General features: G+C 39.6%; 1 protein-coding gene across 1 annotated transcript; it reads right to left on the reverse strand.

Annotated features, from left to right (window-relative positions):
• Positions 1–19,090: 19,090 nt before the first annotated feature.
• Positions 19,091–20,266, reverse strand: LOC124509228 (ferritin light chain-like). The gene is made up of 2 exons (XM_047075778.1): positions 19,604–20,266; positions 19,091–19,129 (listed from the first exon to the last, which is right to left on the reverse strand). The coding sequence occupies exons 1-2, from the start codon at positions 20,264–20,266 to the stop codon at positions 19,091–19,093; spliced, it is 702 nt and encodes a 233-aa protein (XP_046931734.1).
• Positions 20,267–21,684: the final 1,418 nt, after the last annotated feature.

The raw sequence follows: 21,684 nt of genomic DNA on the forward strand, positions 1-21,684 counted from the left end.
TTTGACCAACAGATTCCTCCTCAAATCCTCACCTTTAGAGGTATCAAGAGTGACTGGCACATAAAATTCAATTGAAAGATATTTTACCTGTGTGCTAATGTAACCTTTAGTTAACACAGAAACCAAAGATTAGATGTGGAAAATGCATTTTGTTTTAGGGTGATTGCTTTCCTCCATAATGATGAGTGTGGTGGGTGGGTTTGTGAGCTTTCACTGCTAGTCAGGCATCCGCTATTCCTCACCCCGATACAGTCATCTTTTGCAAATTACTCTCCCAAATGGCAAGCTTCATCTGAAATTAGACACTTTACTAGAGACATTTGAGTAACGATTTGAAAGATTATAAGCTTAAAGGGAATGGTGGAGGGGTGGGGCGAAATAACTACACCAACCATAGGAAGCTGTAATGAACGGCTTTAAACCTGACCTGTGCCTGCAAGGACAGGAAGAATACTTCTTTTCTCTTGACCTCAATCTCTTCTGGTGACACTTTAGATCTAGCTCCATCAATTTATACTTTTAATTACTCCATTTTACTGTTCCTTCCCTTTGCTTACATTTTTAGGTCTACCCAGTATTAAAAATAATTATATCCTACCTCCCACAAGCTGCCAAACTTGCTGCAAACTTCTTGAAAAAAATTTCTCATAACCTGCTTATTGCTTATCTCCTTGAAGTGTGGATTCCAGTTTTGCCACCCCACGAAAACCACTCACCAGTGTCACAGATGGCTTGCTAGCTGTCAATCTCATTGCTGTATCCTTTTCCCTGTTCCTCTCCATCTCTCTCCATCTTGTCATGTTGCTCTCCTGTAGTCTTCCTCTTCTCCTAACTTTTATGACAGAAGCATTTTGGTTCTACTTCTGGATGCTGTCTTCTGCACTTTCTTCCTCCTCTTGCTCTTAAAGGCTTTCCAGGACTTGTCATTTTTCTCTTGAGCCTTGATGAGCTCATCAATGTCTGTGGTCTCACCTTACGAAACCTACAGCTCAATTCAGTTATTTCCTTAAGCTCTATTCCTATGTTCAGAACTTCGTCATGGACGTCACTCCCTGGAGAATTCAACAACATCTCAAGCTCAGCAGATCCAAAGGTAAATTTGTTACGTTCTCCCACAAATTATCTCCTTTCCCAAAGGCTGGAAGCCTGTTCTTTGTTCCTCACTACATCTAATCGAGTACGAAATCTGTAAGCTCTCTGCAACATTTGCATGTGCCCCTTACACTCCATCCTTTTTTTAAATCTTCTTCTTCTCAATTTACCTTTTTAATTTGAGTATAGTGGACACATAATGTTACATTAACTCCAAGTGTGCAACTTAGCGATTTGACAAGTTTATACATTATGCTATGGTCACCACAAGTGACCATCTGTCCCATTATGCCATTGTTACAATATTATTGACTGTATTCCTTATACTCTGCTTTCTATTCCTATGACTTATTCATTCCATAATGAAAGGCCTGTATCTCCCCCTCCCTTTCACCCAGCCCCCCACCCCTCTCCCTTTTGGCAACCATCAGTGTGTTCTCTGTATTTATAGGTCTGATTCTGCTTTTTCTTTGTTTACTCATTTTTTTATATTCTAAATCTGAAGTATTCAAAATAGTATAGTCCTGGCACAAAAATAGACACACAGATCAATAGAACAGAATAGAGAAACTAGAAATAAACCTACACTTATATGGTCAATTAATCTATGACAAAGGAGGCAAGAATATACAATGGGGAAAAGACAGTCTTCAATAAATGGTGCTGGGAAAACTGGATAGCTAAATCCAAAAGGATGACACTGGACTACTTTCTAACACTCTATACTCCATTCTTAACACCACTGCCCTGCTCCTAACCCTCACAATCACTCATATTGTCTTTTGTAATAATCTTCTAATTTCCTTCTCCTACCCTTCCTTTCTCATTCCAATCCATCATAGTCAGCAAGGTCAAATTAATTTCCAAAACTAGAGCAATGGTCATTTACTTGCTTAAAAACCTTCAATAGCTCCCTAGTTCCTTCTCAATTACGTGCAAATTTATCATCCTTACATTCATGCTTCATCTATGCTTGGCTTTCCCTCCTCTACTCCTATTATACATTCCAAGAAAACTGAATTACTTGCTGTTCCCTATACCTCTCCCTAGATTCTCCATGCCTTGGTTCATACCACTTCCCTCATCTCTGCTTATAAAATCCTGACCAATACTCAATATCATTTTGGATGCTTTCTCGTCTATCTTCTCTTGTAAAGACTTGGTTGAAAATTCTTCCAAGACCCAATCTGAAACTTCAATTACACCAATTATTACATCTTGCAACTGATTATAGATTTCTGTGAACTTGTTTTATCTCTCTACTCAGACTAGAACCTTCATTTTTTAATTGGGTAATATATTGGACAATATCAGTGATCACTTTTTGCCATTTTACTATTATGTGCCCTCTCTCCACCAACATCAGTATTCTTTAAATGGCCAGGCCAGCACCCGTGGTGGCTCTTCTTTAGAGAGTTGTCCTCAGGCTTCTGGAGCTACTTTACCCACAAGGTCAGAGGGCTAGTGCTGGGAGTTTCCATCCTCCCACTGTACCCTGAGGTGGGTGGTTGTTACCCAGTGGATACAGATCATAGCAGTATGAAAGCACAGCCGCCTGACCTCAAGATGATATAACCAGGAAGGCCAACTCACACTAAGGGTTCCCTGCAGGATCAGGCTGAAGTTCCCCCTTGTAGGATCTTTGCTAAGATTCCACCTTTGCTTGCCTTCTTCTCCTTCTCTGCTCCCTGACCCATCTGCTTGCCTCTTAGGATGCTGCTAGGCAACCCTGGCTAAGACAAGTAACATTTTCGAGTACCTACCACATGCCAGGAACCATGCTAAATGTGCATGTAAATAATTTCATTTAAATTTAACCCTCACAATCCCTCTGAAAGCTAAGTACTATTATTCTTCTGAATTCACAGAGGAGGAAACTAAAGTTCCAGAAGTTACTTTTCCAAGGCTATAGAGCCAGTGAGCGGCAATATCAGAAATACAAACAAGGAATCAGAGGCAGCTCAGTCACTTTGCTTTGCTCCTTCCAAAACTGTCAAATGGAAGAGAGCTATCTAAGATGGCTCCCCATGATTCCTCCTTCCTGGTATTCACACCCATATCAATCCACTCCCCCTCAATGTGAACTGGACCTAGTGATTTGCCTCTAAGAAATATAATATGGCAAAAGTGATAGATGACACTTTCACGATTAGTTATGTAAGTCTGTGACTTCCCTTTTGCTAACAGACGCTCTCGCTGGCTTGAATGAGGCAAGCTCTCACACTGGGGAGGCCCGTGTGGCAGGGAATTCAATGTGCCCTCCATCAAGAACCAGCAAGGAACTGAAGCCCTCAGTCCAGACACCTGCAAGAAACTGAATCTTGCTGACAGCCACAGGAGTGAGCTCAGGAGTGAATTCTTCCCCAGTGACACTACAGCGACAGTCCATATCTTGACTGCAATTCATGAGAGATCCTAAGCCAGAGGGCTTAGCTAAACTGGGCCTGGATTCCTGGCTCCCAGAAACTGGGAGACAATACATGTGTGGTATTTTAAAAAGTTTAAAAAGACCTGCTGCCTGGAAAGCAGAGAAGGAGTCAGTCTTGTTATTTTGTGTAACACTTGCAACTTCTGTCTCAGCAACCAAAAGAAATGCTAACGGATAATCTATCAACTGGGGTGACTTTACAGTCCAAAAAACTTAGCTAGGTGGCAAAGCTTACGGTGGTGGCAATAAAGTGCTTGAAAGGCATTAGCTTTCCAGTGTGACTGGTACTTGGTATCCTCAGAACCAAGTAAACAACGAATAAATTATGACTGAGGATGTGGTAAAGCATTTTTTTAATGCATCCAAAGTAAGAGTTTGGTTTTGGGCTTATTGCAATCAATTAATCAATCAATAAGGGACAATGCAAATCAGGCACGAGCTGGCTCATTGCATAATAAGTTATGTTCAGCATCTCCCAGTCATCATCATGTTTTCTAACATGTGCCTCTCTCTGCCCCTGCCTCTCCACCCACATATAGCACAGTTGTCATGTAAATGGATAGCAGCCAAGGATGCTTTCTCCTACTCTTTATTCCCCGTGTTGCCAGGGGATGAAAGACTAAAACTCAGAAAAGACAGAAGTAAAACTGAAAAATACGCAGCCCTCCAACTTTCACAGCAAGGAGAGGTAATAAAACGTAATGGATGACACTGAGGCACAGCCAGCCACTACACGATGGCAGGAATAGAAAAAGTCCGGAAGATAAAGGCAATTGCATAATAGCCCGCAGGGAAAAATACACACCTTGTCCACAATTCTCTTCATCTTTATAAGTGGTTCGACAACAACTGTCCTGATTTGCCTGAGATTTGCCTGATTTGCCTTGTTCTCGTTTAGCACTGAATGTCCTGTGTCCCAGGAAACAGCTCAGTTACTGGCAAACCAGACTGGTTGGTCACCCTAGCAACAACCATTAATTCCCAAAGGGCTCTGCTCCCATTGACATTTGCTTTTTAATTGGGAAGGGAGGTCAATATAAAGCAATTTTCTTCAACTTCCTCTTTGAAAGCTGTAAGTATTCTACTCGCAGGACTTATTTTTTAAGGCAGTGCCACAAATTCTATTTCTTACACTAAAGAGTGATAACAACATTGGAAAGATATTTTTACCGATCTCACCCAGGTGAAGTACTTGAACTGAATTGTGTGTGTGTGTGTAGGGGGGTGTTATAAGGGGATGGATTTGGAAGACAGAAACAGAAATAATGGATTAAGAATACATTTAAATTATCAGTATATTATTGATGGAATCACGTGGCTGAATACAAAGTTAATTATGTTGGTAGTCACTCTTCATCCCTAGAGATCTGGGCCTTAGGATGTAAATTGTATAGCCAGAAGCCATCTCAGAAGTAATCCAATTCAAACCTCTACTGCTGAGATAGCCTTCAAGGAAGCCTAAACTTGTATTTTGCTGCCTGTTACTGACACTGGTTTGGGTAGATCCTAACAGGTGTTATATGATAAAAGGGTTCTTTGGTCACAAAAGTTTGGGAACTATCAAGGTAAGTAGTATCAAATAAGTTCCTTGATTGCAGAAGTTTTCTAAGCATTTTATATGCTCACAGTGACTCTCATTAAAAAATATACATTAGGGGCGCCTGGGTGGCGCAGTCGGTTAAGCGTCCGACTTCAGCCAGGTCACGATCTCGCGGTCCGTGAGTTCGAGCCCCGCGTCGGGCTCTGGGCTGATGGCTCGGAGCCTGGAGCCTGTTTCCGATTCTGTGTCTCCCTCTCTCTCTGCCCCTCCCCCGTTCATGCTCTGTCTCTCTCTGTCCCCAAAATAAATAAACGTTGAAAATTAAAAAAAAAAAGAATATTTAAAAAAATATATATATACATTAGAATCACCTGGGGAACTTTTAAAAACTACAGATGCTCGGGCCCCACCCAGATCTAGGGAATAAGAGGGAAAAAAACATCTCTCTCTGGATAGTTCTGATGTTCACCTAGTTAAGAATCACTGGCTAATGCATACTGTCAATTTACAAGAGTAACAAAATATCTGCAATATTGGCCGTCACAATATTTTCCTAGCTGTGTCTCCTCAGGCAAGGGAAACAAAAGCAAAAATAAACTACTGGCACTCCACCAAAATAAAAAGCTTTTGCACAGCAGAGGAAACCATCAACAAAATGAAAAGGCAACCTACTGAATTGGAGAAGATTCTCACAAATTATATACACAATAAGAGGTGAATATCAAAAAATATATGAGGAATTTATACAGCTCAACACCAAAAAAGCAAATAATCTGATTGAAAATGGGCAGAGGACCTGAACAGATATCTTTCCAAAGAAGACATACAGGTGGCCAACAGACACATGAAAAGATGTTCAAAATCAGTGATCATCAGGGAAATGCAAATCAAAACTGCAATAAGATATCACCTTACACCTGTCAGAATGGCTAGTACCAGAAAGATAAGAAATAACAAGTGTTGGCGAGGATGCGGAGGAAAGCAAACACTTGTGCCCTATTGGTAGGAATGTAAATTGGTGCAGCCACTGTGGAAAATCATTTGAAGGGTTTTCTAAAAATTAAAAATAGAAATACCATGTGATCCAGTAATTCCACTACTGAGTATTTACACAAAGGAAAAAAACCACTAATTTGAAAAGATATATGAAATCCTGTTTATCGCAGCATTATTTACAATAAACAAGATATGGAAGTAATCCAGTTGTCCATTTATAGATGAATGAATAAAGAAAATGTGGTGTGTGTGTGTGTGTGTGTGTGTGTAAAATTAAATATTACTCGGCCAGAAAAAAGGATGGGATCTTGCCATTTGCAACAACACATATGAAACTAGAGAGTTTTACGCTAAGTGAAATAAGTCAGACAAAGAAAAATACCATTTCACGTATATACGGAACCTAAAAAGCAAATGAACAAACAAAAAGGAACAGACTCTTAAATCTTAGATATGGAGAACTGGTGGTTGCCAGAGGGGTGGAGGGGTGGGGGAATGGACAAAATAGGTAAAGGCAAGTGGGAGGAATAGGCCTCTAGTTATGGAATGAGAAAGTCACAGGGATAAAGGGTACAGCATAAGGAACACAGTCAAAGATATTATAATCGTGTTGTATGGTGACAGAAGGTAGCCACACTTATGGCAAGTATACCATAACACGGAATTGTTGAACCATGTTGTATACCTGGAACAGTATAGTTGTGTGTCAATCATACTTCAATAAAAATAAATAAGGATAACAAAAAATAAAAACAGGAAAAATATCTGTAATATATTCTGATTTGAATTATATATATACTTATATATTTTCCTCCCTCTCTCCCTCCTTCTGTCCCTCCCTTCCTCTTTTCTTCCTCTCTTTCTTTTCATTTTGGTCTTGGGAAACACTGATTTACATTCTGAGGTTTTGTTTGATCAATTATTCTAAAAGAAGAAAACAGAAAATTATAATGATATCTGTAAAGAGAATTATTACTTATTTAAAAGCAGACTATCTTATACTTTATTTAACTCTTTAATGTGAAATTTTAAAAACATATAGGAAAGTTCTTAAGAAGAGTAGTATAATGAACTCCCCTTATACCGTCACAAAGTTTCAACAGTTATCAACACATGGCCATCTTGATTCATATATGCCCTAAACCACTTCTCCCCTCTCCCCACCACTAGATTTTTTTGAAGCAAATCCCAGATAATCATATTATTTTATTCATAAGTATTTCAAAAAGTATCTCTAAGAGAGAAGAATTATTTTATTTTATTTTATTTTATTTTATTTTATTTTATTTTATTTTATTTTATTTTATTTTATTTTATTTTTACTTTGAGAAAGAGAGCTTGAGTCGGGGAGAGGGACAAAAGGAGAGGGAGAGAGAATCCATGCTCAGCGTGGAGCCCGACATAGCGCTCAATCCCACAACCCTGAAATCATGACCTGAGCTGAAATCAAGAGTCGGACCCTTAACTAACTGAGCCACCCAGGCGCCCCAGAATTCTTTTAATTGCAATATCACTCTCATATAAAAAATGAACAATTCTGTAACACTATTGAATAGTCAGTATGCAAACTTATAAGTTAACTTAAGATGAACTGACACGTTAGTGACAATAAATTTTTCTAAACCAGAACACAGTATGTCTTTTTATTTGTTCATGTGTATTTTTGTGTTTTTCAGAAGTGTGTTATAATTTTTTTTCATATAGGCTTTGGACTTTTTTTTATTTTATTTTTTAAAATTTACATCCAAATTAGTTAGCATATAGTGAAACAATGATTTCAGGAGTAGATTCCTTAATGCCCCTTACCCATTTAGCCCATCCCCCCTCCCACAACCCCTCCAGTAACCCTCAGCTTGTTCTCCATATTTATGAGTCTCTTAAGTTTTGTCCCCCTCCCTGTTCTTTATATTGTTTTTGTTTCCCTTCCCTTATGTTCATCTGTTTTGTCTCTTAAAGTCTTCATATGAGTGAAGTCATATGATTTTTGTCTTTCTCTAATTTCACTTAGCATAATACCCTCCAGTTCCATCCATGTAGATGCAAATGGCAAGATTTCATTCTTTTTGATTATCAAGTAATACTCCATTGTATATATATATACCACATCTTCTTTATCCATTCATCCATCAGTGGACATTTGGGCTCTTTCCATACTTTGGCTACTGTGGATAGTGCTGCTAGAAACATGGGGGTGCATGTGTCCCTTCGAAACAGCACACCTGTATCCTGTGGATAAATGCCTAGTAGTGCCATTGCTGGGTCTAGGGTAGTTCTATTTTTAGTTTTTTGAGGAACCTCCATACTGTTTTCCAGAGTGGCTGCACCAGCTTGCACTGCCACCAACAACGCAAAAGAGATCCTCTTTCCCCGCAACCTTGCCAACATCTGTTGTTTAGGCTTTGGACTTTTTAAAAATAAAGTTTTGCCTAGGTATTCTAGCTTATTTATTTTGGCTTATTCTCTGTTTTTATTTTCTTATTTGAGTAGTTGACACACGTTACATTAGTTTCAGGTGATATAGGCTTCCAGTTATTATTTGCTGTTTTTTTTTTTAATTTTTTTTCAACGTTTTTTTATTTATTTTCGGGACAGAGAGAGACAGAGCATGAACGGGCGAGGGGCAGAGAGAGAGGGAGACACAGAATCGGAAACAGGCTCCAGGCTCCGAGCCAACAGCCCAGAGCCTGACGCGGGACTCGAACTCACGGACCGCGAGATCGTGACCTGGTTGAAGTCGGACGCTTAGCCGACTGCGCCACCCAGGCGCCCCATTATTTGCTGTTTTAAATGGGGTCTTCCCTTCCATTATATTTTCTCACTCGTTACCATTGGTATATTTCAAGTTTATTAATTTTCATCTTTATTAAGGTATAATTTACAGGCAACAACATGCACATATTTTAAGTGTATAGTTCAATGAGTTTTAACAAAAGTTTATGCCCATTTACCATTCCCATTGATTTTTATATGGTGATTTTATAACCTGGTAATTTACTAAATTTGATTTTTAACATATATTTTAAAAGCTCTTACTAACGTTTGGCCAGTCATTTTAAAAGGCTTCATATTCCAATTTCTTATTTTTGTTTTACTTCTCATTCTATCGCATCATGCCACAAAGATGTTCCAGTCAATGCTGTTACAGGAGCAGATTTAACGGCAAATTTTGACTGCTCCTAGAGATTTAAAATGTTTTTACAGGCCTAAAGAAACATGATCCTCTTTGCAACAGGTGTCATGCTAAATACAAGTTTACTGATGTAACCAGCTAATAATAATTGGAATGTGAGCTGACTCAAGAATAGAAATCCGGCTCGTTAATATTTGCTTCAGAGAAATAGGCTCAAATGTTCTTCTCAAGTCTCAGTGTGTCCATGACCTGGATGTTTAGAGGAATAAATTTATACTTGATTCCAGTACTAATGTTGTCATTAGTCAGAGAATTCCAAGTGACCGCTGTCTGGAAAAATGTGTTTACCCAGCCCCAGCTGTTGTATTTATGAATATTTAGGAAGTGACAGTGACTGGTAATGGTCTCAGTGCCCCCTCCCACATGTGACAATTTATCTGAAAGCTGAAAGGCAGCCAACTCGCTTGCCAAGCTGAGACCAGAAGAGCAGCACTTCTGCACGGCGGTCAGGGCTTTCCAGGCTGAGTGTTTCCTGGAGCCGTCACACTGCAAGGATAGACTGTTACCTAGGGGCAAAGTAATGAGCAATAGAGAAAGCAAGGGAGTCGGGGAAGAAGAGTGAGGCATGCTGGTTGGAGGATACAAGTAGAAAATAATGCAATTGTCCAGAAGTTCCTAGAGCCAATAGAGACTGTAACACATGAGTTATTCCTTTACTTTTGTCTTTAGTTTGTAGTTGTGAAGAAGTAGACCTTGAGCAAAGGTTTGGGTACAAGCAGTTTATTGAGAGAAGAGGTGTGATCTCCAGAAGCAGGGTGAAGGAAGGAAGGACAATCAATAAAATGTGTGTAACTGAAAGGGTTACTGCTGTGGGAAACCCAGGGCTCAACTCACTGGGTACTTCCTGAGATACTTTATAAAACATGTCTCAGAACTGTGCTACTGAACACTGAGGACACTGAGATATTTGTGTGCTAATTTCCTTCTCTTACCGGTTCAAGGTCGCTATGAGGGAAGGGGTGAGAGTTAACGCTTGGGCCCTTCTGAACACTCCCACATACAGACCAAACAGAGTGCCCTTTGGCAAGGGGTTGTATGGGAATTATTTGCAAGCAATTTCCAGGGTAGACAAAAGGATGTGGGTGCTATAATTCTATATCACTTGTGATTGTTTTTTTATGTGTGAGTTTCATTTCACCAACGGGAATGTAAACTCTTTGAATGCACAGGCTGCAGCTTCTATTTGTATTGCTTTCTCCATAAATTCTGACGAGTTCTGTGCTACAGTGAAATAAAATCCACTAAGCCCACCATGACCTGGGGTTGTCCAGACTCCCTCTCCAGACTGTTCTTTGTGGTCTACTTTCTCATTTCAAGCACTCGAGTCATTCCATTTACCTCAAGTGCCTAGAATAGCTCTTATTCCCTTGTCAACACTGATCATCTTTCAAGATGAGCTAAGTTACTCTTCTTTCATAAAAATATTCCACGTTCCACCCAAGTAGAGTAATCCTGCCCTATTTTGCAAACCACTACCTGGCTCTCACCTCTACTATACAACTTATCATGTTGTACTGAAGTAATGTTTTTATATGTTAGTCTTGACTACCAGAGTATGAGTTCATTGAGAAAGTAAACTGTGTCACACATTTCGTTATCTGCAGCACTTAGCTCAGTGCCTGGCATAGAGTAAATGCTCAACAAATATTTTTTGAATGAGTAAATGAACATGACCAATAAATACTTCCTGATTATGTGAAACAAGAGGCTGGACATACCTGCTTTGGACACTTCTAATAATATCTCTCAAATATCTGTAGATTTAATACAGAATATTCCCCCAGAATATTGTGTCATTGCCCTTCAGGCAATGATGACCAAGACCACATCTGTAGTACTGGCACAAAAATAGACACATAGGTCAGTGGAACACGATAGAGACACAGAAATAAACCGATGCTTATATGGTCAATTAATCTATGACAAAGGAGGCAAGAGTATATAATGGAGAAAAGACAGCCTTTCCAATACATGGCGCTGGGAAAACTGGGCAGCTACATGCAGAAGAATGAAACTGGACCACTTTCTAACACGATACATAAAAATAAACTCAAAATGGACTGAAGACCTAAATGTAAGACCTGAAAGCATAAAACTCCTACTAAAAGAAAATATAGGCAATAGTCTCTTCGATGTTGGCCTTAGCAAATATATTTATGGATATGTCTCCTGAGGCAAGAGAAAGAAACAAAAGCAAAAATAAACTAGCAAAAATAAACTAGCAGCAATGGAAACTATCAGCAAAATGAAAAGTCAATGTACTGAATAGGGAAAGATAACTGCAAATGATAAATCTGCTAATGGGTTAATATCCAAAATATACAAAGAACTTATACAACTCAACACCAAAACACCAAAAAAAAAAAAAAAGAATAATCCAGTTTAAAAATGTACAGAAGACCTGAATAGACATTTTTCCAGAGAAGACATCCAGATGGCCAATAGACACATGAAAAGATGCTCAACATCACTGATCATCAGGGAAATGCAAATCAAAACCACAATATCACCTTATACCCATCAGAATGACTAGAATCAAAAGGACAGGAAATAAGTGTAAGCAAGGATGTGGAGAAAAAGGAACCCCTTTTCTGTTGAGTGTTGCAAAACCCCATGCACGATGCAAACTGGTGTGACCACTGTGGAAAACAGCATAGAGGTTCCTCAAAATTTAAGAACAGAAATACCATGTGATCCAGTAATTCCACTGCTGAGTATTTACCCAAAGAAAGTGAAAACGCTAGTTTGAAAAGCTATACGCACCCTAACGTTCATTCCAGCACCATTTACAATAGCTAAGATATGGAAGGACCTCAGTGTCCATTGATAGATGGATGGATAGAGAAGATGTGGTGTATACATACACACACTGAAATATTACTCAGTCATAAAAAGAACGAGGTGTTGCCATTTATAACAACATGGATGGACCCAGAGGGTATTATCCTAAGTGAAATAAGTAAGACAGAGAAAGACAAACACCATATGACTTCATTGTGGAACCTAAAAACAGACAAAGAAAAACAGAAACAGACTTATAAATAAAAAGGAACTGGTGCTTGCCAGAGGGGAGGGGGGTGGGAGGATAAGCAAAATAGGTAAAGGGGATTAATTAAGAGATACAAATTTCCAGTTATAAAATAAGTAATTCATGGGGATGAAAAGTATAGCATAAGGAATATAGTCAATAATATTTTAATAGTGTTGTTTGGTGACAGATGGTAACTATACCTATTATGGTGAGCACTGCATAATGTATAGAATTATTATCACTAGTGTGCCTGAAACAAATACGACATTGTATATCAACTATAAACAATATTTTTTTAAGTTAAAAAAGAACACACCTGTAGTTAAGCAAGCTGGAATTTTACTCACTGCAGAGAGAGAACACACATCATGAGGGCCTTTGGGGTATTTCAATAAGGATATATTTGAAAGAAACTACGCTAGGATTTGGGCTTTTGACAGATGATTTTTGAAGTGACCAAGGAAGCAGAGATTTGCTCTAGATTAGATGCTGTCAGAAAGCAAGGGCACTGCTATGATATTTTGTGAGAAGTATGGTGACTGATTTGGTCTGTGCTTAGGCAAAATTATGAAATGACCTCATTTTGTTTCATTTTATCATGATCTCAGAGTAACTCTGAGTTTGGTAGTCTGTGAGATTGTTTATGTCCAACACGACAAAACAGCCTGGCTGGGAACATCATTCGACCAGCTTGTAATAATAGTGAGGTCTAGTTATAAACATCAGATAAGTTTTGAACGTTAGCAAATGCTCTTTTTTTGTGTGATGATGAGTGGAAAGGAAGGCCCAAAAGAAAGGTTGTAAGTGCAGGTGCTGGGAGTATTCACGAGTGTGGAATGAGAGTTGAAAAGAAGGGAATAAAAATGAAAGCCAAACTGAATCTTCCATCCTGTTGTGTGACCTTTCAGGTTGACAGGAGTTTTAAATCCTGAAGCTCTGCATAGTATTAAAAGGCATATAATAGCTGAAAGGAAGAATTTTTTCATCAGAAAAGCAAGTCATACAGATTCTCCTTTGAAAAAATAAAACTGTAAGGTCTGAAAAATAAAATATTTAATCCAGCAGCAGTATCACTTGTGTAGTGATAAAAGAGTAGGATTTTCTTTTCGTTGCCTCCTTGTTTCGGCCACTCTCTTAAAAAAATTGTTGACATCCTTTTTGGGGATGAGGAATAGATAAAAAATCTGTAAGTATGTAATTTATATTCAGGAAGAAGAAAACAACTTGGAACTTTCTGGTAGTTAAATTGTTTCTGAAGCCCTGTGACTAGAAATCTAAGTTCACAGGGTCATTTGAAAGCCATTACAATATTTATTCAACAAATTATTTTTGAACAGTAGTTATAGGTCTAAATCATCTGTGACTGATATCTTTTGTGGGATGAATTTTTATTAGATATAATTTCAAACTTACAGAAATACTGCAACATCAGTTCACCCTTCATACAGACTCGCCAGTTGCTTTTCTTAACTATATGAAAGTTGGAGAAATTGTGCCCAGCTACCCCTAAATACTTTAGCGAGTGTCTTCTAAAAGGAAAAATATTCTGCAACCTAACCACCATGCAACTATCCAACTCAGGAAATTTAATGTTGATGTAAAACCATTATCGAATTAAAATGTTATAAATTGCCTTAATGTCCTTCATAGTTTTTTTTTTTTTTTCCCCTACACAGATCCAATCCAGGATCATGCATTTAGTTGTTACACTTTGTGGTCTTCTTTAACCTGGGATAATTCCTTGGTCTTTCTCTGTCTTTCTTGACCTTCACACTTTTGAGAATTACAGGCAAGTTGATTTGTATAATGCTCCTCAGTTTGGATCTGTCTGATGGTCTCTCATTATTAGATTCAGGGTAGGAATTTTTAGCAGGAATATGTGCTTGATTTTAAATCCCAGAATAGTCCCCTCTGCCCACATCTCCCACATTTTGATCGGACACCATACACAGTTGGGGGACCTTTGAGGTCTCCTGGTGAAATACAGACCTTTTCTCGGCTTCCTCTTATGATCCCTAATTTAGCCATCAAAAATGCTAAAATCCTGAGGAGGATGTCTGCTTTTTAAAGAATTTATACTCAGTTGAAACCTTATATTAATTCCAAATTCTTTCTTAATGTGTGGCCCCCTTCCTAATTCCCTATGTATTAGCACCTGCTTCATTATTATTGTGAAGAAAAAACTATTCATTGAGGTGGATAAATGGCTTATGGAGATAAATAACATGACATGAATGTAATAAAAATGTTTCCCTCTTGTAAAATAAATAGCATTTTTTAAAGTTTATTTATTAATTTTGAGAGAGAGAGAGAGTGTGCGTGTGTGTGTGTGAGTGAGTGGGGGAGGGGCAAAGAGAAAGGGAGAGAGAGAATCTAAAGCAGCTCCACAGTGTCAGTACAGAGCCCAACACAGGGCTCCACAGGGCTCGACGTGGTGCTCTTTGTGGGGTTCAACATGGGGCTTGATCCTACGACCCTGGGACCTGAGCCGAAATCAAGAGTAGGGCACTTAACCAACTGAGCCACCCAGATGCCCCTAAATAAGTAGCATTTTTAACCAAACCCTTTAAGACCGTACATCTTTCTGGAGAGAAACAGTCAACTGCACAGTAGTCTCCCCGCCCCCCCACATACACACAAAACAGAGCTTTAAACAGGCCCTAAATAAAGAAGTTCAAGGCTTCAGTGATGCCTGGAGTTTGACTGTGCCTATTCAGTCTCTGCTCCCTCATGCTGAATATCCAAGGCTGCCATGAAATGGAAGGAGGAGGATGTGTGGGTGAAGAGTGGGCAGAGAAGACTCCCAAGAATTGGAAACTATGCGAAGAGTAGCAGCCAGCAGCTAATTAGTTTCAGCTCTGAAATGACCCCTTTGTGTGGCTTGTCCTTCCTGAGAGAAAGGTTAAAATGCTGTCATGCCTGCTTTTAGCAGTGTGGTAATTAAAACAATTAATCCCAGGTTCTAAATAAGGTGGCTTTGCTTATTTGGCTGAAGAGAGAATGGTCCTCCTTCATTTTTTCCCGCTCCTACTCACTGAACATCACGTTCAAGAAATAAGCAAATACCTATATTATACTTCTACACATAGGGCCTATTTAGAGGGAGGAATGATCATTAAGGAAGATTCTAGAATCTAAAGTTATCTATTTTCCTAAAACTGAGAAGCAAACTTATTTTGAGATGTTCCTATCATAGCCCTTTACTAAGCTCTGCTGGGATATAAAGTCAGTTGATAAAAATAGCTAATAATTATTGTGCATTTACCATGTGCTGAGTCACAATGTAGAGATTTTACATGGTTTATCCTATTTAATCCTCCCTAAAATCTGTGAGTTGGATGGTATTATCCTTATTGTGATCATGTCCAGTTTATTAGATGAGGAAGCTGGGACCAAGAAAAGTGAAGAGATTAGACCATGATGAGTTAGAGTAGAGGCAGGATTTGAACACAGGCAGGCAGTCTGGCCCAGAGGCCATTGCTCAACCACCATGCTATCTGTATTTCAGATTCCAACTTGCCTACAGTCTAGTGGGTACCATAAGACAATGAAGACAAGATGAATCCATGCCAAATGAGTGGATTAGGTTCATCAGGGAAGATTTCACAGAACAAGGTAGATTTAAACAAGGCTGAAAGGTAGAAAGAGTTTGATTTTGGTTAAGAGGGGTATGAAGGGCCTTCCAGGTAAGGGGAGCCACATGAAAACTTCAAGTACTGGGACAAAAAACTGAATACTTGGGCCAAGGCAGAGAGCTCCTGCAGTCATTTGCAGGAGACCTTTATCTCCTAGGCCTCACATTTCTATAAAAGAGAGGTAACATCCACTCTGGTCCCTAACAGCAAACTCTGAGAGACTAATGTCTATGAAGTGCACATTGGCTGTAGTTCAGGCTCACTGCAATGGCAAGGCAATAGGGCCTGCCATGTCCTTCCCACTTCCCTTGGGCAATAAGCATTGCCCTGGGTTCCAGTCTCCATGGGGTTATCAGAAAAGGCTGAGCCTGCCTCTGGTTGGTCCATCCTGGTTTCTGCTCTTTGTTTCAGCTTCACTTCCTGGAGCTACTAGCTGGTTGAAATTAATTCAGGATGTGGCAATACGAAGCCCTAACACACTCTCCCATTTGGTTTCATCACCAATAAAGCTATCTGGATTTCCATCTGACTTCTTGTGTCTGTTGTAAGTGATCAGAACTTGGATGAAAGATGAACAGCTGGTACTTCCCAAACTTCCAACAACAGGGAAGTGGTAGAAAATTCCATTTAAATTTTTTTTCAACGTTTTTTATTTATTTTTGGGACAGAGAGAGACAGAGCATGAACGGGGGAGGGGCAGAGAGAGAGGGAGACACAGAATCGGAAACAGGCTCCAGGCTCTGAGCCATCAGCCCAGAGCCCGACGCGGGGCTCGAACCCACGGACCGCGAGATCGTGACCTGGCTGAAGTCGGATGCTTAACCGACTGCGCCACCCAGGCGCCCCTAGAAAATTCCATTTAAAAGATAGATTAGACATGGTAGACCAAGGAGAGCCTTGAAGGCTGGTATAAGGAATTTTTTTAAGTTTATTTATTTATTTTGAGAGAGAGATGGAGTACAAGTCGGGGAGGGGCAGAGAGAAGGTAAGACAGAATCCCAAGCAGGCTTTACACCATCAGTGCAGAGCCTGACTCAGGGCTCAAACTCACAGAACTGTGAGATCATGACCTAAGCCGAGATCTAGAGTTGGACACGTAACCGACTGAGCCACCCAGGCGCCCCTGGTATAAGGAATTTACTCACAGCCTATAGGAATTATTTACTATAACTCTCTGTGAAAGAGTGCATGCACGCGCACGCACACACACAAACACACACACACACACACACACAGTGGTTAGCCATAAAGGAAATCACTGTGGGACCTGAGTCCAAAATAATCTCTAGAGCTTTAATGTCATCAACTCCCCACTTCCCCGCAAATTTGCTAAGGACCTTAAGTCATTTTTAAAAGCCAAACTAAGAGTACAAACTTCCAGTTATAAGATGAATAATATCTGAGGGTCTAATATATGGTGACAATAGTTAACGATACTGTGTTGTATACTTAAAATATGTTAAGAGTGTATATCTTAAGTTTTATCACAAAAAGGTAACTGTGATGTGCTGAATGTATTCATTAATTTGACTGTGGTAATAATTTCACAATGTAAATGTATATCAAATTACCATGTTGTACACTTTAAATATATTATAATTTTAGTTGTCAATTTTACCTCAATAAAACAGTAAAAACAAAAAAAAATAAAAGCCAAACTAATATGTTGTCCACATGTCTTTGAATGATTTGTTTGCCCCACAAGTTGCTGTTTTTCAAGAATTATGTGATGCCCAAGGAACATTTTAGCCTATTTGGGAGACTTTAATAAAGCTTTCTTGTACAGCCCCATTATTGACGTTAAAAGACACTAATAAATAATGACAAATATAATGTCATTATTTGGAAATATATGCTTGCATCTTTCTTCCCAAACAATCTACCTTAAATTATAGTCTTTCAATTGATCTCACAATATTAGGTGATTTTTTTCTCATTCATCTAAAAAATTTTTAAAAACATTTATTTATTTTGAGAGAGAGAACACGAGCAGAGGAGGGGCAGAGAGAGGGAGAGAGAATCCCAAGTGGGGTCTACACTGTCAGCGCAGAGCCCGATGTAGGGCTTAAACTCACAAACTGTGAGATCGTGACCTGAAATCAGTTGAGTCGGACACTCAACCGACTAAGTCACCCAGGCACCCCCTTTTTTTTCTCATTTTGATTTATGTGTTTGAGTGCCAATTTGAAAATAATTTTGATTGAAAGTATATATTTTAAGTACAGAGATCTGAGTTTTAATCCAAATCTGAAAATTGTTAACTGCTTCCTTCCATCTCTTACTGGCGACTACCAGCAAATGGGCAGAATTCCTTTCTCCAGATATAACTTTTCCAGTACATTCCTTTTTATTATCAAAAGACTTTGCATGAAAACAGGAAGATATGGTTTTCTCTTTAACTGAGAAAAACACTTGTCCCAATCTCTGTAAAATGTTCTTCCTATGCCTCTGACCCTTGGACGATAAAAGCAATGATAGTATGACTTTGGTCTTCCTGCTCCAGGAAGGAAAGTTGCTGTAGGAAGAGAATTGACTTTTTCTCACTTCTGTGGCTTGAGAACAAGTTATAACTCCAGTTTTTCAAAGTGCATGGAAAATAATACACAATTATTAGATTGCTATCTGTCGGACTATAGATTTAGTAGAAAGGAACCCACCAGAAAAATCCAATGTATTTTTAAAAGAATGCTACATTTTACTGCTTCTCCTTCCTTTGGCTTCTGGAATTTAACCTTCATCTGACCCATCTCCATTCTAATAGTGTAGAGCCACTTTGGCTCTATTAGTACTTCCTTAAAGTTATCTTCTTTTTTCTGTTACATGAACTGCACAGCCAGTTGTTCAATCAGCATTTTTAAAGTTTATTTATCTATTTACACACAACCTTGTTCTAGAAATGGTTTAAGGTGGCTTAAAAGAAACCATAAAATATACCAAGAAATTAGTGACAGAAGAGGCAGAAATGAAGCTTCTGTAGAAATGCTTATACAATCCTACTCATTGACACCGGGTGGACCACAAATTTGGCTCTAAGCTTTCTCACAGGCAGTCAGAAAAGGAAACTTAATCATTTGCAGTGTCCACAAAACAAAAACAAATCAATTACCTAGGCAAAGAACTGTTATTCGCAATACTGAGACCAGAAAGAAATTTCTCTTGAGAGGCTTCATAGAGATGGTCAGTGTATGATGTCATCATCAGTATTCTCGGTAGCAACCTAATTGAAAACATAAAAGATAAATTTCACAGGGCTTTTCTTATTATCTTCAACATAACAGATGGCATCACAGCAACTTGAAAACCGGGAAAGCCATTTTATCATGAGTTTGAGGGCTGGGGGTGAGCACAAGGTACTCCTATCTCCCCTCTGCTAGGCAAAACCAAAGGTAAATTTTAGAACAACGGGATCTAATCCAGTACCAATAATGGTTTCAGAGAAATTCTAAAAACCTCTAAATTTGTATGCATTTTATGAATAGGTAAGTTCATTTTTCTTCACAGAGAAACCATCGTGTATCAGATCCTCAATGCACACAAGCAATTCACAAAAGCTAGGTACAATTTCTAGAAAACCTAGAGGATTAATCACGCTACCTTTCTCCTATTCTTCATATTTTTCCCCACAGCCTAGCTTTCCTCCCCACCTCCCACTCCTGCAAAAAGAACCTTTTTTGTTTCCATTTGATCTCACAGCATAGGCAAGCTTGTCAGCATGGTTAAAAATTTGCGTTCTGGCTGAAGAAAGAAGCTCGAGCAGACATCTTGACGCTGGGTAAATGCAGACGGGTTCCTCAAAGGCTGCTGGGCACTGCACGGGAGGCTGCAAGTTGTGCTGCGGGGTGAGCTTTTTGAAGAGATACTCACCCAGCCCGGCCTGAGGGCCAGCCAGCCTGCAGAGGTTGGTGAGGTGGTCGCCCATCTTCTTGATGACTTTCATCTCCTCCTCTAGGAAGTGGCTTTTGAGGAGGTCACAGAGACCGGGATCTCCGTTGGCGGCACCCAGGGCATGCAGATCCAAAAGGGCCTGGTTCAGGTTCTTCTCCAAGGCCATGGTGGCTTCCATGGTGTCCACGCTGCCACGCCACCCATCTTGGGACAGCTCTTGCCAGTCCTGAAGGAAGGGGCAGCCGCTCCACTGGTTTCGCATCTTAAAGAGACGGTGGGCGCCCTCACGCTTCTCCTCAGCTAACTCTTGGAAGAAGCGGCCCATGCCCTTCGGAGCTACATCGTTGCCTCCTTCAAAATAGAAGCGAAGAGAGAGGTAGGTGTAGGAGGCCTGCAGATGCAGGTTCACCAAGCGCTGGAGTGCAGCCTCCATCTGGGCGGAATAATTCTGCTGGATCTGGGTGCTCATGGTTGGTGAGCCGGGAGGAGCAAAGCGTAAAATATGGTGCTTGCTTGCGGGTCTTGGAAGCACGGGAGAGCAAAGAGGATTCTGCCGGAAGTTGTAACTGAAGGGGAGGGCCTAGAGGTGAGAGGTTGGCAGGGATAGGAGGAGGTAGGGAAGGGCTGGGGCTACCCAGTCTGTTCAATCCGATAGATAGTTCTAGAGGGCTGCAGGGTGAACTCTAAGTCTAGTTTTTGATAAGAGTTTAATTCTTTCTTTCCTAATTATTAGAAAGGAGTTTTTACCTCTCATTGTGCCCCGTTTCTTACTTACAAGATGAGGTAAGAACGTTCAAGGTTAAGAATGTTAAGTATCGATAGTGAAATGCCTCCAGTCTTCATTTGTGACTTAAAACTCCCTTGTTTCTTATTTTATAGAGTCTATAGGAATTTATCGTTTCCTGCTCCTAAAGCCTCGTTTACAGGGTGACTATTAGTTCCAGTTTGCCCAGAGCAGTCTTGTTGTCCTGGTGCAATTATTAATAGTTTCCCCTAATAAATAAATAAAATAGTATCCCCGTTCACACTCAAAAGGGTCCTTGTTTGGAATATACATTACATGGTCACCTTACTTATTATTATTAAGAAGGTCAAAATCTACACTATCGAATGAGAAATGGATGAGCGTCTAAGACATTGAATTTGGACATAATTCATTTCCACTTTATTAATTAATCATACCAGTAAGAATCCCATCATAAATTTTCTACTAGTCAGGCTTCATTTTTTCATGTGTTGATGCATTTATTCCTTCTAATAGAAGATCTACTGGATACCGTTTATGTGCCAGGTGTTTTGTTAGGTACTGGTGGCTTCTTGTGACTACCCAGATATTCCACCATTAACTTAAACATGTCATGTGAAAGGGAAGTAAAGATGAAAGTGTAGACTTATAAATCCTACCACAATAGAAAATAATCCATACAGGATGAGTTAGCTATTCTCAGTTGGAAGATGAGGTTAGAACTAGATGATCTCATAGGGTCTCTTCCAGGTTTGTGATTTCATGTTTAGCATTTTATTTTCCTAAATACCACTTTCCTGGGGCTGTTTCACAATTAGAACGCTTTAATTGTGTTTTCTGTCAAACAGGAAGGCATATGCTATTCAGGATAAACAATATTTGAACCCAGAGAGGAAAGTTTGCACTCAACCTTGGACCTACTTCTAAATGAAAATAAAAATTCATTCTCTTGCAGCTACTTTCTTTTTTTTAAATATTTTTTTTTAAATTTTTTTTTTCAACGTTTATTTATTTTTGGGACAGAGAGAGACAGAGCATGAACGGGGGAGGGGCAGAGAGAGAGGGAGACACAGAATCGGAAGCAGGCTCCAGGCTCCGAGCCATCAGCCCAGAGCCTGACGCGGGGCTCGAACTCACGGAGT

Source organism: Lynx rufus, unplaced genomic scaffold (genome assembly GCF_022079265.1).
Source record: "Lynx rufus isolate CCGP_SWC_20201006 ecotype Redwood Valley unplaced genomic scaffold, mLynRuf1.p SCAF_14, whole genome shotgun sequence".
NCBI classification, from domain to species: domain Eukaryota; kingdom Metazoa; phylum Chordata; class Mammalia; order Carnivora; family Felidae; genus Lynx; species Lynx rufus.